At 44.0% G+C, this 19,690-nt stretch overlaps 1 protein-coding gene across 11 annotated transcripts in view; it reads left to right on the top strand.

Moving 5' to 3' along the window:
* Nucleotides 1–19,690, top strand: part of FTO (FTO alpha-ketoglutarate dependent dioxygenase) — a 257,029-nt gene that overhangs the window by 62,688 nt on the left and 174,651 nt on the right. For 9 of the 11 annotated variants that reach the window (XM_081870225.1, XM_081870229.1, XM_081870233.1 and 6 more), the window contains exons 4-6: nucleotides 3,379–3,522; nucleotides 9,400–9,479; nucleotides 14,728–14,871. In XM_081870225.1, coding sequence (XP_081726351.1) covers nucleotides 3,379–3,522; nucleotides 9,400–9,479; nucleotides 14,728–14,871 — 368 coding nt within the window. The remainder of the gene's footprint in view (nucleotides 1–3,378; nucleotides 3,523–9,399; nucleotides 9,480–14,727; nucleotides 14,872–19,690) is intronic. The other 2 variants (XM_081870230.1, XM_081870228.1) reach the window with 1 other exon arrangement.

The following is a 19,690-nucleotide window of genomic DNA, read 5'->3' as shown; positions in this document are numbered from 1 at the left end:
GATTGATAATTGACCAGTAATCCCTTCTATTTGCTGCTTAATAGATGCAAGGTCAGTTAGCAGTAATTTGTACAGCCTGCAAGGAACTGTGTTTGGAGATTTTCCTAGCAATACTAATGAGTTTAAAGACGTCACCCTCTGGGAGGAAAAAAACAAAGCAAAACTGAGATAATCCTTGCAAGCAAGGCCACTAACTTCCAAGACTGCCCAGTTCTAGGGGCATCTTCCTTGACTACAGAAGACATTTTGGAAAAGAAACCATTGTTGACACTTCTGGAAGAGAGCAAAGGGGCAACGTAGAACCCCCTTCAGACTTACCTTTTATTGCGAGTGTATTTTGCAACAAGTTATTGGCACAATAATAGTGCAAGTGGTCGATTTATACTGTTTTAGTTTGTTTTGAAATGCTTCCCCAATACTATCACATACTTGCTGTTTGGCGGGCCTGTAGTGCAACAAAAAAGACGCCAGAAGATTTGTGATATTCAGGATATGCATAGGTTGGAGATGAAGTAGTGTCACCACTCCAAAACTTGCATGCGCACAGTATTGAAAGCGAGATTGCTTGTGACCTCCCCAATAGCATCACGAGCACTAGTCAAGCATACTGTCCAGTCACTCCTACTTTGCTCCTCCCCTGATGGGAGCGGGGTGAACAAGTTAGGAATGCTTGGCATAATGAACCGGGGACTGTGCTTCATTGGCACTGAGGAACATAGGAAGCTGCCTGAGTCAGACCATTGGTCCGTGTCCACAGCAGCTCTTTCAGTCTTTCCCAGCTTTCAAACAGGGACCTTCTGCATGTAAAACAGATCCTCTATGGCAGGCTTCCTCAAACTCGGCCCTCCAGATGTTTTTGGCCTACAACTCCCACGATCCCTAGCTAGCAGGACCAGTGGTCAGGGATAATGGGAATTGTAGTCTCAAAACATCTGGAGGGCCAAGGTTGAAGAAGCCTTCTCTATGGCCTAACAAGCCATGATTACTAGCCAACCTGAAGCTATGGTTTGTTGTTGGCTTGCTGATCATGGCTTCTTAGGTTGTAAGAAACTAGATCCCTGGTTTGCACATAATACAAGGGGTTGTTTCGTTTATCCTGATTTGTTTATCCCACTTGCTGCAGGGGAGGAGCAAAGTCAAATGGTTGATACACTATGATAAGCTAGAAAGTCGGGGGGTCTAGAAACTTTTTGCAGGTGTGTTCTGCAGCATTTCATTGACACAGTCGTAGTGGTGGATTTATGCTAGACCATCCACCCATCATTCCACTTTATAAGTCATTCTCCAATATTACTGCATTTTTGCTGTTGACAGGGGGCATTCTTTCACTTCAGTGCAACAGAAGTGGGAGAAACACCATTACCATTGTCCATTTGTAGTGTGAAAAGTTATAGGATTTCAGCAGAATGTAATGGGACATGCACCAACTGGAAACAAATCAGTTTGTCCACCACAAAATTCTGGCAGACACAAACAGTACTGAAAGTGGAGATTGCGTGTAACTCCTCCGATAGCATCCTGAGCACAAACCAGCATGAATTCACACTACTGGAGGGGCGTACATGTACTGTTGCATGCGTCTCAGTGCTAGAATGGGATATTTCCTGGAAACTCCATGTAAACCGTCTTGTGTTCCACGACTGGGAGCAAGGTGACACACAGATAAGCAAATCCAGTACCTAGCCCAATCTGGAGATACTGGCGATGGAACATAGGAACTTTTGCATGCACACCATCGTCCCTGCTACCTGACTGCAGCCAAAGTTTATGTCACTTTGGAGCAACTGACGTTTTGAAAACAAGTAGCAGCTTGCTCTTCTATTGTTTCCAAAATAGCACAGTGGGAGTAATTCATTTCAATTGGTGGTGATAATTATAAGTCACGTTAGTTGAGAGGAACGGGAATGGCAGCGCAAGAGCTATATTTGAACTCTACGCTTAAGCAATAAAAGGAGAGAAAATGATCAAACTGCAGAGGAGAGAGATGCTTTAACGAGTGCATTCCAAAGGTGCTGGATTTATGAGGGCAACCCAGGGAGCATTGATTGAAATTGCTGTCTCTGATTGTAGTTCCATATTTTATTGAGGCCATATTGTGAACAGCACAAATGAGGGGAAAGCAACCTAACAGACAAAATTAACCCTCAAAAAATTACCCCTTTCTTACACTATCTGGGTCAGATTGCATTGAAAGCTCTTACCTGCCGTTTTCAGAAAGTGTCCCCTGTTCTAATATTGTTAAGAGTTCTTCCCAAAAGGAGGTAGAAAATATTGAAGGCCCTTGAAAGCAAGTTATTATTGATTCTGGCAGTGTTGCTTTTTAAGCTGTTTACCACCATTGCTTATTTTATTGATGTCACAATCAAGAGTCCCCGGAAGGAAGGAACAACTATGGGAATTAGGCCCACATGCATACTTAAAAGAAGGGGGTGGGGAAAGATGAGTGTGTTTTGGTACCAAATCAGCTGGGAAATCATTTTCATATTTTATGACTGACTAGTAAAGCCCTAGTCTAAATAAACATTGCTGCAGCCTCACGTGATGGATGGCTTGAATATTGAGAAGCCAGGAGGTCAGTGTTGGTCCACAGGTTGGTGTGTGAAATAATGAAAGTTATAAATCTGTTCTCCCACCCTAAAGTGTTTTTTTTTGGGGGGGGGGGAGGTGGAAATTGAAAATTGATCAGGATAAAAACTTGCAGAAAAACTTGCACTTGACACCTGTTTGTATGGATAAACAAATTGACACATTTATCCAATTTTGATGTTTTATAGAATTTGTGGCAAGGCTGTTGGTATTTCTTGATGTCTTGTAGAACACAGAAAGTTGCCTTATACTGAGTCTAGTCCAGCATTGTCTACATAGACTGACTAGTGGCTCTCCAGGATGTCACACTGGAAACTTTTTCTGGTCCTACCTGGAGATTGTATTTGGGATTTTCTGTATGCAAAGCATGTGCTCTACCGCTGAGCTAGGACCCTTCCCCACATAGCTTTGCAGAGATCATTTGCTAAGTCCCTTTCCAATCCAATGATAGCAACAAAGATAGTTGTTGTTTTGTTTCAGAATTTTTTTGTCAACTAACCATATTGATTTATCTATTTAAAACGCATGCAGCTAAAAGCAATAATTTTGAAGGAAAACCACTTTCCTTTGTTTTTCAATGATGCACCATTACAGCAGGCACCAAAGCAGCCCATGGAATATTGCATTGCAAAAGCCTGTTAGAAGCTTTAAAGTCAAATCGTTCTTCACCTTCTTGCCATTCCAATCTCTCATGAATGACCATGTTGATGGGGAACAGAGATTTTCTTCCCTAACGAAAAAGGAGATTGTTTCCAGGTCTGTTAAATTATTTGCTTTGCTTTTCCTTTTCAGAACCTGCCGCTGATATTCTTGAGGAGAAGGCTCCAAGTGGCAGAGACCCAGCTGTCTGGCATGTTGGCTTGAAAGTTGCTTGGGACATAAAGAACCCGGGGTTGGCTGTACCCCTTTACCCGGGAGACTGCTACTTTATGCTAGGTAGTATCTAAAAGCAAACATGGTACCCATTTCTATTTCTTTTCCACTTTCTCACCCTCCTTGGTAGGGGCAGGAAAATAAGGAGAGTAATAGTCAGTTTAAAAAAACAAGAGGAAAGGAAAACATGTGCAGGAGGGGAAAAAACAAGAGGAAAAGCACTACTATAGGAGGTGAAGGGGTAGACTGTAAGCCTTCATATCTAGAGATTGGGAAGAAGAAAAATATACACAGTCCATTATTATTATTATTATTATTATTATTATTATTATTATTATTATTTGCATGACCAAAAGAAACAATATCAAAAGAGTGTTGTTGTTGTTGTTTAAAAATATTTTAATGTGCAAGATGCAGGAGGATACTTGTTGAATTACATGGGGGGGGGGTGAGTTATGTACAAACAATGCTTGTATGTAAATGCATGGGAGCCAGTGTGGTGTGGCTCTTGCACTTCAGTGCACAGATGGAATCAGTGAGGAAGTGGGGCCAGGGCCAGGAAGCATGGCTCTGCTCTCCCCCTTGTGTGATTGCTGAACAGAGTAACCCCTTAAATCAGGTTGGGAGACGTGTGTTTCTCTGGATGTTGAACTCCAACTCCCATCAGCATCAGCCAGCATTTCTGGCGCTCAGGGATGATGGGAGTTGTAGTCTGGCAACATCTGGAGTTCCACAGATTCCCCACACCTAACTTAATTCGCTCTCCTGCCTCAGTGTTGATTGTACTGGCAAGAATAGACCCATGCATGTAGTGGAATTCTGTGCTTCTTAAATTCTCTCCAGTCACATCAAACCAAACCAAACCTTGGGTCGGTGTGAGATTGGCTCATTTCCCCTGATACATACTTAACTTTATATACTACATCTCATGCCGTGTTGGAAATGCAATATAAAGAACAGCTTAAAAAATATTATTTTATTTTAACACCGTAACAACATCCTGATCATGTTTATGTGGAGACATATTAAATTCTCTGCCAGTTCAAGTGTATAAATCACTTATTCTGACCAGTACTTTATAGGGACCAACTGGTTTGGATATTTATAGGGTGGGGGTTGCAAGTTCCTTTCTGTATTTGTAAATCACTTGCAATCTTTTTTGTAATATTTGACAAAGGTTTTTTTTGGGGGGGGGGTTCAACGTTGCTCTACCTTAGAAAAAACAAAAGCTTCTGAAAGTAGCTACTATATTGTTGCTAGAAAAAACCTAAAATATATGAATGCTCAGTCTACCTATATGGGCCTTGAGCTTCCTCTGTTCTCCTAGTTTACAATCTGGTATACCCAAGTTAACCTACTGTAAGGCTGAAGGACACATTTACCTTTGGCTCATGAAAACAATTTTGTAAAAGTGCAGAGGCTGAGATCCAGAATACAGTTGAGCTGGAAAGTGCTCAGCTGTGTTCTGGAATTCAACCTCTTTAGCTTTAATCTGCTGACCTGCCCCTTGAAAGCTTCACAGCAACTGCCACACTGATTGGTGTTAATTGTTGTTCGGTAATCCAGGATAGGGACTTCTCTGTGGTAGTGCCCCATTTGGGGAACGCCTTTTCCCTGATGGTGTGTCAGTCATCCTCACTGTGGAGTTGTCAATTTAAGAGGCACTTACTCAACTGGGCTTTCGGGGCATCCTGGTGTGGGGCTAAAGCCTGTTATTTAATTAGGAGTTTTAAGTTCTTGAGTTTGAATCTGTTTTTTATGATTCAGCAATGTTATCGTTGTACATTGTACTTTATGGTTTCTGTATCTACACTGGAAGTAAACAAATAAATGCTTTTCTCCCATAGGATTCTTTGGGTGAATAGACAACCTAGCCATCTTCTACTTTCAAAGTCCTACTACTGCTCACAGCAGTGATGGAGAACCTGTGGCCCTCCAGATATTCTTGGACATTATCCCCAGCCACCATGGCCAATGGTCAGAGATTATGGGGTTTGTAATCCAGCAGCATCTGGAGGGCCAAAAAAACACACAGTGTGGTATAGCAGTTAGAGTGTCGGACTACAGCTGCTGAGACCCAGCTTCAAATCCCCACTTAGTAATAATAATAATAATAATAATAATAATAATAATAATAATATATTATTATTTATACCCCGCCCATCTGGCTGGGCTTCCCCAGCCACACTGGGCGGCTTCCAAAAAAATATTAAAATACTGTAATACATCAAACATTAAAAGCTTCCCTAAACAGGGCTGCCTTCAGATGTCTTCTTAAAGTCTGGTAGTTGTTGTTCTCTTTGACATCTGGTGGGAGGGTGTTCCACAGGGAGGGCGCCACTACCAAGAAGGCCCTCTGCCTGGTTCCCTGTAACTTGGCTTCTCACAGTGAGGGAACCGCCAGAAGGCCCTCGGTGCTGGACCTCAGTGTCCGGGTAGAATGATGGGGGTGGAGACGCTCCTTCAGATAAACTGGACCGAGGCCGTTTAGGGCTTTAAAGGTCAGCACCAACACTTTGAATTGTGCTCGGAAACGTACTGGGAGCCAATGTAGGTCTTTCAAGACTGGTGTTATATGGTCTCGGCAGCCACTCCCAGTCACCAGTCTGGCTGCCACGTTCTGTGATTAGTTGTAGTTTCCGGGTCACCTTCAAAGGTAGCCCCACGTAGAGCGCATTGCAGTAGTCCAAGCGGGAGATAACCAGAGCATGCACCACTCTGGCGAAGCAGTCCGCAGGCAGATAGGGTCTCAGCCTGTGTACCAGATGGAGCTGGTAAACGTAATACTCTGAACCAGTCTTTAAGCTTCCTCCACCTCATAGGATTCCACCTCATAGAATTGTTGCAAAACTAAAAGAGAGGGAAATGTATCGTGTGCCCTGAGCTTCTTTGAGAGAAAGGCAGGTTAAAAACGCAATTAATGAAGGGGCAGCTAACATTGCTGCTGCTGCTGAGAATTAAATAAGGTTTTTCTTCTTCTTGTATTTGAAAACGGTCAGTGCTGCTTTGCATGCCAAACACCTGAGGTTCAGTCCTTGGCATCTCCAGGTTGGGCCAGGAAAGAATCCCTGTTTGAAATGCTGGAGAGTTGCTGCGTGTCAGTGAAGACAATACTGAGCTAGATGAACCAATAATCTGACTCTGCATAAGGCAGCTTCCCTGTGTTCTGTGTAATGACCATAGTCCACAGCGTAAATAAACTTTTGGTATATTTACACTGTGGACTGTGAACAGTCTGGTTCCACGAAAAATAAGTGTACGACATAAAAAGAATATCATCATTAATGAAACTTGGAAAATACGTGAATGATCCCTGCACCCATCCAATCTTCACACAGAGCACCCAGAAATCTTTGGCTATAGCTAGTGGGAGGGCAGCCCCTGTGCTGACAGTGATATTTTGATATTTACCGGTAAACAAATCATTATTTGAAAATCTGACCAAGGAGACTGTGACATGGCAAACTGATGGTGAAACCTCCAGCAAGTGTTCCCTCCCAAGAAGCAGAGTTTTTAAATAGGTAATGGGGTCTATCTTCCACAGCGTACTCCCCACATAAACAAAACTGGAAGGCAAAAGGCATGTTTCCACATCACCCCTCAGCAACAGAAATTGCACTAATTGGCCTAATTCATGAACTCAGGATGTGCCCACTTCACTGCTAGAGCCTCTGCTAATTCTGGAAGCAGTATTATTTCCTCAAATATTTCTGCATTGTAGATGCCATAAATGATGTATTAAGACAAGCTAAATGTGCAACCAGAAACCCCCACTTCTTTCAAAGAACTGGAAAGAGTGAGTGCATTTTTAGTATTTTATTGCTCTCTTTTTCCCCCCCTCCAAAAGAATTCCTGAGGTCTTTCTCAGCTCTGGTGCTGGAGAATATAATAAGACTCTTTGTTGTGCTTTGAGGGGGAAGGTGTTAAAGTTGAAATTTTAAAGGTTAGTTCAACACCTGCTTCTTAAGCTCTTGTCTCCATTCCCCCCACCACCTCTCTTTTCAGGTGAATATTAAGCCACACCTTGAACTGTGCAGTTTGCGTCAAAAATTGATCATCACCTTTTCCTCTTAATATCAAAAATAGACTTTGATGGGTTATCTGGAAACAGTGTTCTCCTTTCCCAGACAGAAGCTTTTTACGATAAGTGAAATCTGATCTTCATGTCCTATGTGAAAGAGAAACAGTTTAGCTCAATACACACACACACTTGTAGAGGGAGTTTGGGCTGAACTTTGCCGCCTCCAGTAGTCCATCAAAGGGGTGTCTGATGCAAAACGTTATGGGGGAGGGCATGCAGTAAATCCATAGCACGTGGCAGGCAACTGGGGCGGCCCCATCTGCTGTGCCCCACAGCATGCTTAACTGAGGTTGTCATGGTCTTTGCATTCTCCCCCACCCCTAATCTTTAAGAGGTAGACATGACCAGATTTTTCAAGCAGATTTACAATTGTCACTAATTTTTGCCTACCGTGACTTCAAAACACACTGGAGCAAAATATACTTCGGGCTTGTTCAAAGAGGGAAGACTTGCTTCTCCACAGCTGTTTCCTATAGATCAAATGTTGCTTGAAGGTTATGGGGTTTAAACACGGCATGAGGATGTATTCAGTGGCCTCTTTTTCTGGTGGGGGGAGGGAGAGAGGAGTTCATGGGGGAAGGGGACTGAGCAAATTATATATTTCAAGGAGCATCCAAAAAATTATTTTCATTAACTAGAAGTTGGGAGCATAGACTTGGCTGAATGGGCTGTGGTTGGAGATTTGCAGCATTAAATGGAAAAAATGAAAAAGCAAAACCCTTCCATATGCACCATGAGCCTCATTCATATTTCCATCCAGTTAATTTGCCTCTGAAACTTGACCCCTGCATTTGATCTACATACTTTGTGTATCTCTATTTGCTAAGGCCATGAACTCCTGAAAGTTATTTGTTGTTGCTAAACTTTGATCATATGAGTTTGGTAAATCTGCTACATCTTGTTCAGTTGTCTGCTAATTAATTATGTAAGGTTCTCCAGCCCCACCTCTCCCCCCCCCAAAACCCCCCGCATTATGCATACTTTTTCCGATGGTTACAAAAGGATTCTTTATTAGGACTGAGCCATAGGCCCCATCTTCACAATACACTTAAAACAGTATTATACCACTGTAAACTCTTAGCTTCCCACACAAAAATCCCGGGAACTGTAGCTTAAGAGTGCTGCAAGGTGTTAGGAGACTTCCCTATTCCTTTTACAGAGCTACAACTTCCCGAGTTCCTTGGGACTGACTGTTGAACCACTCAGAGAATTGTAGCTCAGAGAATTGTGAGGGGAATAGCGGGTCCTTTAACAACTCTCTGCACCCTTAACAAGCTACAGTTCCCAGGATTCTTTGGGAAGCCACGTCTGTTTAAGGTGGTGTGATGCTGCTTTAAATGGGTCTACTCTTTACAGTGGCTGTTTGCTTTCTTCCTGCACTAAAACCAAACAAGAGGAAGTTATGCTGAATGAGAGCAAGGCTCCTTCTAGATCAGCATCATGTGTCATCATGATGTAGATGTCCAGATGTCTTTGAGAAGCTGCAGGGCATGAAGGCAGTAGCCCTCTCATGCTTGTCCAACTTAGAGGATAACTGGTACTCAGAGAGTTACACTACCTCTGAACACGAAGGCTTGATTTAGATATCATAAAAGCACGTGGGGAACATGTTCAGTGAGCGAAGGGGAGATATGCATCTCTAGACCCTCAAGATGGGCACACTGCCAAGCTGGTGGCCTCCAAATCTTTTGGACTCAAACTCCAGTCAGCCCCAGATAGCACAGTCAGTGGTCGGGGATGATGGGAGTTGTAGTCCAGCAACATCTGCATTGCTTCTACATTACCTTGCTTTCCTCTGCTGCAGCTATATCGTGTACCCATCTCCATAGTTGACTATAACTCTTATTTTCCGTTCACAGATGATCTCAACATGACCCACCAGCATTGTGTCCTGGCTGGCTTGCCGCCTAGATTCAGTTCTACTCATAGGGTGGCAGAGGTGAGTAACAGAGAATTTGGGGGTTTGTTCTTTCCTGGAACAATAGTGGTTTCCTCCTCTGATCTCGGATGCTCTTCTCTGAGGGCCCAACTACATTCTACTTTAAATTGGTAGCTTGTATTACATGCATTATTTTTTATTTTTTTTAAAAAAACACCTTTAAGTCACAATTGTAGGCCAAGGGGGGCATTCAGGATTGGTGCTATGATGTGGTGCAGGTGGAGTGGTTTTTTAAAAACAATTTCATTCTATTCTGAAGTCTTGTAGGACCCCAATGGCCATTTATGTTCCAACAAAAATAGCAGCGAGAAAGCGGTGTCTTCCACAATGAACCATGCTTGAGGTTTGTGTTTGACGAGAAAGGGGAATGAGATTGCCTTGTTATGATAAGTGGGAAAGGGGATTTCAAGGGAGCAGTTGGGTAGGGGATGGGAATTTTGCCAATTGGGAGAGGGAAGAGGGGTGGGGAGTAAGAGGGATTAGCTGGGTGGTAATGGGTGGAAGTGGCTACTAGTTCTAACCATGCATCTCTCAGTTTACTGTGAATTTGTTTTCATTTTCATTACATATCTACTAAACTTAGTAGTTGCTTTTTAAAAAATAAAAAACAACTCAAAAGTGACTTAAAACAATAAATAAATCACACATACATTAAAACCAGCATAAAGCAAAACAGAGAAAAATCTACAACTTATTGATATGATTGTTCTTCAGATGAATACTCTTGTTGTTAACTCTGGTTGGTTGGTTGATTGTCAGTGAAACCTGCATGAACATCCTTTTACCTGTGCAGGGCTATTAGCACATTGAGACTGTGGTGGGACCTATTCTGCCCACCCTGATGAAGCAGTACAGAAAAAGTAGGATACAGGGTTGTATTCAAAGAAATGCTCTGAGCGAGCAGAATGACTTCTGCAATGAGACTTCCCCCTTTCATCTCTGAGGTCCAGCGCCAAGGGCCTTCTGGCGGTTCCCTCGCTACGAGAAGCCAAGTTACAGGGAACCAGGGAGCGGGCCTTTTCGGTAGTGGCACCCGTCCTGTGGAACGCCCTCCCACCAGATGTCAAAGAGAAAAATAACTACCAAACTTTTAGAAGACATCTGAAGGTGGCCCTGTCTAGGGAAGCTTTTAATGTTTAATAGGTTATTGTATTTTAGTGATCTGTTGGAAGCCGCCCAGAGTGGCTGGGAAAACCCAGCCAGGTTGGCGGGGTATAAATTATTATTATTATTATTATTATTATTATTATTATTATTATTATTATTATCTCTCCCACATGCGCCTTAAATCCATTCTGGTGGTTCCCCACCCCCAACCCTCCAGAGCAAATTCAGGTAAAGTGTGGGGCAAGTGGGGCGAAAGTCTGGTCACACAAGCAGAAGTCATTCCACTCTCACATTTATTTTGTTGAACTCAGCCCACAGACTTGTGTACTGCCATCATAAAACATAATTACAGAAACCATGCAAGCTAAGACTCTTAAAATAAGCAATCTAATATACACATATTAGTGTAATAGTATTATGTATTATTATCATAGTAATATACCCATATTAGTCTAGGGTTCTAAACATCACTTAAAAGGCTTGTTATTTGTCCTTTGCAGTAAAGAATGAACTCCCTGACCCTGCTCCCCACACTCTGTTATTCTGATATTAAAATGCACATTTACTTCCACACACACACAAAGAAAAGGAGAAGAAGCTTCCTCTTTAGAAGCCCCTGCTTTGTTTTCATAAACCTCTGTAACCTCACATTATATAGTATGGAAATTTTCAATACAAAGAATCATAGCACCAAGGGGTCCTTTCTCAGGGCTGTTCTTGGGGATTTAGCTGCACTTATAAATATTTAACTGAAAAAGATCCTGATGTAGACGCATCGTTGTGTGAGAACACGCCCCCCCTCCCCACAGAGAAAAGTCTATTTCATGTTTTGTTTGTTCTTTCAGTCCAGTTTTCCTGTGAATGGGGGCAGATGATGTTCCAATGCATACATGTGTATTCTCTTCATCTGCAGTGTGGCTTTTTTCATCTGCTTGTTTCCCGCATACGGGTGGTGCCCTCTGGGCCCTGAATTAAGCAAGGAGCCCCCTACCGCCTCAAAGTCTTGGGTTCCGTAGACATGTTTGTAACTGAGGTCCCCACCCTAGTTTGCATATTAATTAAAGAACATGGGAAGAACCCTGCTGGATCAGAACGAAGTTCGAGCTAACCTAGCATCCTGTTTCCCCCACAATGGCCACCCAGATGCCTCCAGACCACAAGCAGTGCATGAAGACAGCAACCCTCCCACACAATCTTGTGAGACTGCCCTGGCCTCTCACCTACCCAGTGTTTGTAAGCTCCTTATGGAAGTCCCTTGTAGCTCAAAACCATTGAAAGATCCATCTTCCATCGATTACTTTATTCCATGTTTCAGTTAGTTTCATTTGTAGCCCCACTGCTACTCCAAGAAGCATCGTAGTGTTTGAGCCAACCCTGGGGTGTAGGTTTAGGCTCTCCTTTGCACTGTATGGAGTCCTAGAAGTCCCTGGGAAGAGAGACTTCTTCATCCGCTAGGAATGGTAGCTTGGTGAGGGGAATAGGGAGTCTCCTAACAGCTCTCAGAAACCTTAACAGTTCCCAGGATTCTGTGGGGGGAGCTATGATTGCTTAAAGTGATACAGTGGTACCTCGGGTTACATACGCTTCAGGTTACAGACTCCGCTAACCCAGAAATAGTACCTTGGGTTAAGAGCTTTGCTTCAGGATGAAAACAGAAATTATGCTCCGGCAGCACGGCCACAGCAGGAGGCCCCATTAGCTAAAGTGGTGCTTCAGGTTAAGAACAGTTTCAGGTTAAGAACAGACCTCCAGAACGAATTAAGTTCTTAACCTGAGGTACCACTGTATAGGTAAAGTAAAGGGACCCCTGACTATTAGGTCCAGTCGTGACCGACTCTGGGGTTGCGGCACTCATCTCGCTTAATTGGCCGAGGGAGCCGGTGTACAGCTTCTGGGTCATGTGGCCAGCATGACTAAGCCGCTTCTGGCGAACCAGAGCAGCACACGGAAACGCTGTTTACCTTTCCGCCGGAGCCAGTGGCGTAGCGTGGGGGGTGCAGGGGGGACCGGCCGCACCGGGCGCAACATCTGGGGGTTAGTGTTAGGTGTAGGGTTAGGGGGCACAAATCCACGGGTTAGGGGGTGCAAATTACTTGCCTTGCCCCGGGTGCTGACAACCCACGCTACGCCACTGGCCGGAGCAGTACCTATTTATCTACTTGCACTTTGACGTGCTTTCGAACTGTTAGGTTGGCAGGAGTAAAGTAGTATAATACTACTTTAAATATATAGTTCAGATAGGGCCCTATTCTGAGAGAGAGCGACAGAGCGAGAGATAAAGCTAGTTTTATTTTTTCTGAGCTCAGTATCACCTACCCCAGTCTTCCCAAAGTGGGTTTCCCAATCCCCCTTCCCAGGTGTTTGGGTCTTCCAACTTCCATCATTCCCCCAGCCACCATGGCCTATGGTGAAGGAGGATTGGAATTGTAGTCCAGAACATCTGGAGGGCAACGGGTTGGAGACCTGCAGCTTTTTTCCAGGTTTTTAGAGACAGGTCTTGCCTGAAAGGTGTTTCTAAGCACACTTGGCAGAATGTGCTAAAGAGCTTCCTTGCAGGCGAGTGTCCTTAGCTATCAGGATTATGCTCTGCCTCCGCAAAGGAAGCAGTAATGCTTCTGAATATCAGTTGCTGGAGCCTGCGTAAGGGGAGAGTGCTCTTGTGGTCATGTTCTGCTCGCTGGTTTCCCACAGCCATCTGGCTGGCCATTCGCCTGATCCAGCAGGCTCTTCTTATGCTGTTACATTCATGATTGTAAGGAGGCTTCAGAGTCCTTTGCATACATCAGTCTGAGTGGTGTAGTGGTTAGAGTGTCCGACTAGGATCTGGTAGACCAGGTTCAAACCCCTGATCACTGGGCGACCTTGCCTAACCTCTCAGCCTAACCCACCTCACAGGGTGGTTGTGGGGATTAAATGAGAGGGTGGGAAACCACATGCGCCACCTTGAGCTCCTTGGAGAAAATAAAAAAACTTTTTTAAAAAAAAAACAAAAGCGAGCGAGAGAGAAATAGAGAGAGAGGGTTTTAGATCATTGTTAAAGAAGCTGCCCACTTTCCATCATAAACACTGAGGCAATCCAACTCTCTACCCGTAATTACCTGTGCAAGCATATCTGTCTCCGATGCCAGCACAGTGTTGTGGCAACATTGGTTCTCTCTCATGTTTCAAGCTGCCAACGATGTTGCTACGTGTTTTTGATCTTAAGCTTTTCTTTGTTGTTGCAACAGTTCTTAGAACTGGGCTAGCAGCATGGATTATTTACCTTGAATTTCAGTTGCAGCATTTTTGTTGTTGCTGGGCTATACTGTTACCTAGTGCAGGCAGGGGATCCAAATGCAGTGAGGGGTGGGGGTGGGGGGGATGTGAACAAAACCTGCATGCCAGTAAGGAAGGTCTACCCTGACAGCTTTGTGTCTGCAGGGGGTATGTTAGAAACCTCAACAAGAGCCTGAAGTGGTAGATCCCAGTGCTAAATGCATCACATTATACTCATTTTATTTAGCTCATATTCTGATGTCAGTGGGCCATAGAGCCTTCTTAAACATTATTATTATTATTATTATTATTATTATTATTATTATTATTATTATTGAACATTATTATCAGGTACTACTAGTGCTAGTACTATTACTACCTAGACCTTTAGCCCTTCTCCAGGTCCTCCCTCACAGTTGAGGCTTGGAGTATGAAGACAAGAGAGTAGGGCCTTTTCATTTGTGGCTCCTGATCTGTGCAGTATATCCATGTGGCGCCTTTGTTGACAGCTTTCTGACACTAGGCAAAGACCATTGTTTTTTCAAGGGCTTTCTGACAGACTAAGCTAATGTTGTTTTGTTACTAGTGTGCTGCCAAAGCTTCCTGTGACTGTACAGTTGTTTTGATATCTTTATGGTATAATGTATTTATATTTATGTTTTAAATATCTTGTAAGTCACTTGGATACCTTTGGGTAACAAGTGACTTACAAAATAGTAGTAGTAATAATAACAACAGCAATTGAAATCAGTGCAGCTACTGATGCTAATGGTGCATCAGTATCGTGCCAGTCTCCTAAGTGACTGGAGTTGGTTTTGGAATCTTTTTTGCTTGTTTGACTCCATTTGGGGCTAAATTTTCTTTCTGCATTTATGAATTCTAACAGTGCTCTCAAGGGACCCTGCCTTATATTTTGGACCAGTGCAATGCAGCACTTCAGAACTTGTGCACCGATACACATTTGAGCTGTCCGACTTTGAAATCTCTGGATGTCGATGACATAAAACGAGTGGAAGAAACCCATAATGAGGTGAGAAGAAGGTTTACATTGAAAGAAAGGCTGCACAGGGAGTGTGGAATTTGCATTTCATATAGGTAGAGCACTTGCTTTGCTTGCAGAAGTTCCCAGTTCAGTCCTGGTGTTTCCGGTTAAAAGGATCAGGTATCAGGTGGAAGGAAAGACCTTGGGTCTGAACGCTTAGAAAGCTACACGAGTTCAGAGTAGACAGCACTGGGTTAAATGGACAAGTGACCTGAACAGGTATAAGGAAGCTTACTATGTAGTCTTGAGAAAGGGCCAGATACCTGTGACCCTCCAGATATTACCAGACTTCAGATTCCATCATCTTGGACCATTGACCATGCTTGTTGGGGCTGTTTTGTGCTGGTGTCCAACTATGGCTTCAGGGCCACAGGTTCTGCACCACTGGTTTAGAAGACTCTGAATAAGGTAGCATCACATGTTTTGGTGCATAACACTTGACTATAAGATTTGGGTGGATTCCATTGGGTTGTATCCAGCTAACCTTGGATGCCTTTTGGAAGTAATAGACCTAAGATAGTCTTGTCCATTATTTGCAATGGGTCTACTCTGCATAGGACTAACATTGAATATGGAACCCATGGTGTGTACAGGGGATTTCAGTTCAATTTGTAATGAGAAAAAGGTTCAAATATATTACGACTTGTGCAATCTACTTTTTGAAAACTGAAATTGCTGTATTAGGGTGATATGCTATACTAGTTCTACTCAGAGTAGAACCATTGAAGTTAATGGACGTAACTAACTGATTCAGTATGACACAATCCTTACTGTTTGCAAGCAAGAATGTATATTCAGGATCTCTTGGCAGTTATGACATAACCTGAGCTGTGTTTTGAAATCCTGAGTATTCTCTCTTGTTTACAAAGAGAAGACATGCCCTGATGGACCTGACCAAGTTCTAGCCACTCCAGTGTTCTTTGCAAGAATCCCAACAACCAGCAAGTACTTGGCCAGTGTTTACTAGAATAGCAGAATCTATTTTCTCCCCGCCCCTGATGAATCCCTTTATGTTGGACACACACACACAGTGAGCCACCAACCTGGAGGCAGCTTATGAGCCAGATGTTGTGGCACACCAGGAATACACACCAAGCATCCTGATTTTGATACTTTCCTGGAATTGCCTGATGGAGACTGCCTACCACCCAGTAAGCCAGAACATGCAGGTGCTGACTGGTAGGTTGCAGGACTAGAAGTGGAAACTTTGGGTATTGTGGTGAGATGCTAGAGTTGTAGCTTGGAGCATATTCCTGGCGGTAAGCATTTCCAAGCAGTGTCTTGGCATCTCCCAACTAGCCTGGCCATTGGGCTCTTCTAAGGCTCTGGGCTGTTCCCATAAGTCCCTTTGGCTCTGGCCCCTTCAACTTTGCCCTCCATACTCAACTCCTGATCCACTCAGACACTGGCTGGCAGGCAGTAGTACTTCCCTACACTCTGAACTCCTTTACCCTATCCTCACCCCAACAGTAGATCTCAATTTCTACATGCCATGATAAAGCAAGAGAGTTTGGAATTGCCCATTCATGAGCTTTTGATCCCACCCTCCCAGCCCCTTTCCCCAAGATTAGCTTTTCAGTCAGAAAGTGGGTTAATTCCACACAACAGCAGGCTCCCCCCTCCCTCTCTTCCTCCCGACAAGTCTCTCCTCTCTGCCACACATGTGGGCAACTTATCTGTGGTTTACATTGCTGCGGAGACACATTTCTTTGTCGAATCCCACTGTAAACGGGAAGCCTAGACATCTGCGGTGCTAATGCAGGTCTTTGATTCTCCCTTAACAAAAAAAAGGAGGAGGAGGGAAAGAAAGAAAAAGGACCACATGCCTTTTGTATACTAATTATAGAGTAATGCTTGGTAGGTTCATGGCCTAATACAACTGGTATGTTCTTAATCTGTGAGGCATATGTTGGAAGAAAATCTCAGCGTTACATATGAAGTCCTAGAGATAGCTCAGCAGTCCCCCAGAACTTTCTTCAGTGCAGGAATTCTTTGCTGGTGAGAACAAAGGAAATTGCAATAGGAATATTGCTTGATGGCTTCCAACAGGCATCTGGTTGGCCACTGAGAAAGCAGGATGCTGGACTAAATGGACCATTACCTGATCCAGCAGGCTCTTCTTATGCTCTTATGACCAGACACTCTTGGGGGGGGGGGTTATGGTGCAAAAACTGCTCTGAGAAGGAGGGGAGAGGGCTTAGTGGCTGATGCAAAGATCAGCCAAGAAGTGCAATAGACAGCTGGGCTCCATAGAAGAGGGAAATCAGCTTTGTGAGTGCCACAAAGGGCAGCCAACCAGCGCTGTCAAGTTTGTACTTTCTGGTTCAAAGCAGAACAGGTTTCCCCTAAGTTTGATCTATGTCAGGAGTGAGGAACTTGTCCCCCTCCATCAGATGTTGGAGTACAGTTCCAATCATCCCTGGCCATTGGCCTTGCTGGCTCAGAATAGGACTTCGATTCCTACAATATTTGGGGAGCTATAGGTTCCCTAGTCCTGATCTATGTGGAGATGGTGAAAAATGTCCATAAACTGCAGCGGGTACTCTTCCACGGTGGGATTGCCGCATAAATACTTTTCTCTGCAAGATTCTGGCTTATTGCTGCCAGGTTGCAAGGCAGTGGCAGTCCGTGTGTGAAGGGGGGAAGGTTCTCTGAACCATGAGAGCCCTCTAAGCAGTAGAAATTGGACCAATAAAAAAAAACAACTATTCCTACCCTTCTCAGTTTTATATTGCTGTGTCCAGAATGGCAGTGACCCCACTCCATATCTTTTCCCTTGACAGCCTGAAAGATTGTCCCCGTCCATCTGTGGATTTCATCTGGCTCCACTTGTGATCCTGATACTTGTCAGGCCTTTGAATTGAACCCAATAATGCACTCTAATTGGAGCTTGACTGGACTGCACAGGGCACAGAACCACTAGATTGAGAGCATCATAAAAACATCACAGATTAACAAATGTGTCTCGCTCTCCTGTTTTAAAATTAACAAACTGTGCCTGAAACACTTGGCTAGTGTTACATAGGTCGGCAAAGAGTGTGATAAGCTTATTGGAGTAACTACTTGGGGCAACTCTACTGAGGTACAGCCATCTTTACAATAATAAAAAAGGCAACAGCACACACAGTTGTTACAGAACGAATCAAATTACCCCTTCAAGAAATCAGGTGATTGTTTGGTCACTAGTAATTTACCCTGAAATATACGATCTGGCACTGCTGAATGAATGCTGAGCTGTTGATATGGCCAGCGCTTGAGATTTATTCAGCTCCTGGGATGTGTCTAGAATGGTGCACAGAGATGGGGAGTGGGTATCACTCATGAGTAAATAGCATTAAACAGGGAAAATAAAATAAGTTTGCAAGCAGTTGGGCAGGTCTGCAGGAATGCAAAAGTACCATGGTAAAGTATTCAAGCAGAACTCCTATCTCACTACTGTAAATTACAATTATATCTTTTCTTCATGCAGCTCCTTCCCTCCATTTACCTCCCACAATATTGCCCATGAAGTTGGTAGCCAACATGGCGGCCTCCAGAGTGCCAGCTCCCATGAGCCCAATCCAGCCCGGCCAGTCATCAGTTACCCCTGCTCAATGGGTGTAAGCATTTTGCAAAATATAGGTTGTGTCCAGTTAAGTTCTGCCCGTTGGAATCCATGGACCTATGTTAGTCATGCCAATTCATTTTGGTGGTTCTACACTGAGTAGAACTAACATTGAATACAACCCTGTGCCCTTTAGGGTTTGGAACAATGTGATTCCAAAATGCTGGATTCATGGTAGCTGGGCTTGTTGGCTAGGGAGTAGAACTCAGTTCCTAGTATCATGGTGATGGTCACTCTCTCCCTCTCCCTCTCCCCCGCTCTCCCCCTCTTCCAACAGCATCAAGTGTCAGTGCTGTAGAGTGCATTGGACACTCCTTACTACAAAGGGAGTTTGCGTTGCTTCTAGGTGAAGGCTATTTGCTAGGGCGAGGTCCGTGGCTCAGTGGCAGAGCATATTGCTTTGCATACAGGAGGTCTCTGGTTCCATCCCTGGCATCTCCAGGTAGGACTGGGAGAAAGTCCTGTCTTGGAAAACACTGGAGAGTCACTGCCAGTCAGTGTAAAGCAGACAGAGCTAGATGGACTCAATGGTCTGAGTCAGTATAAGGCAGCTTCCTATGTCCCTATGGCTTACCTGAACTTAACGCCCACTGCAAAGGTGTTGTGTTGGCAGACTGTTAGGTCACCGCTTAGAAGAGTGTCGATGTACACAGCGAAGGTAAGGTTAACGTGTGTGTTTCACGCATTACACCGAAATGGCAGCGCAGTCAGTGGCCAGCTGGCGTTGAAGAGAGGAAATATAGATCACCTGCCTAGGTGGCATTTCATAAGCCAAGTGCCTTTAAATAATTAACGGAGGACCCCCCATCCGGCTCACCAAATGTCAGCCAGCGTCCGCTGGCCTTTTCCCTGTGCCTTATCGACTGTAACTCTCAAAGTGTGCCTTTAATAATAGCTTAAAGGGCGAGCGGAGAAGAGTTGGATGTGACGCCGGGGGTAAATCAGTGCTGCAAACAGAGGGAGATCAAGACAAAAAAGTGTGCAGCATTATGTTGTTCTGCTTTTACAATGCACTCTGGGGTGGTGCCATTCAGCTTACTGCTGCGGCCTGATTTGGCTTTGGTATGAATGATTTCCCGTTGAAAAAACAACACTGGCACAAACAAACAAACTTTTTTTTAAAAAAACCAACAACTTAGCTTTGTTCAGAATCCGGGTGCAAATATGTGAATATTCTACAGCAAGCATTGGCAGGGAAGGCCT

The sequence above is a fragment of the Podarcis erhardii genome (assembly GCF_964252035.2).
Source record: "Podarcis erhardii genome assembly, chromosome: 7".
NCBI classification, from domain to species: domain Eukaryota; kingdom Metazoa; phylum Chordata; class Lepidosauria; order Squamata; family Lacertidae; genus Podarcis; species Podarcis erhardii.
This window is presented reverse-complemented; position numbering and strand designations above follow the sequence as displayed.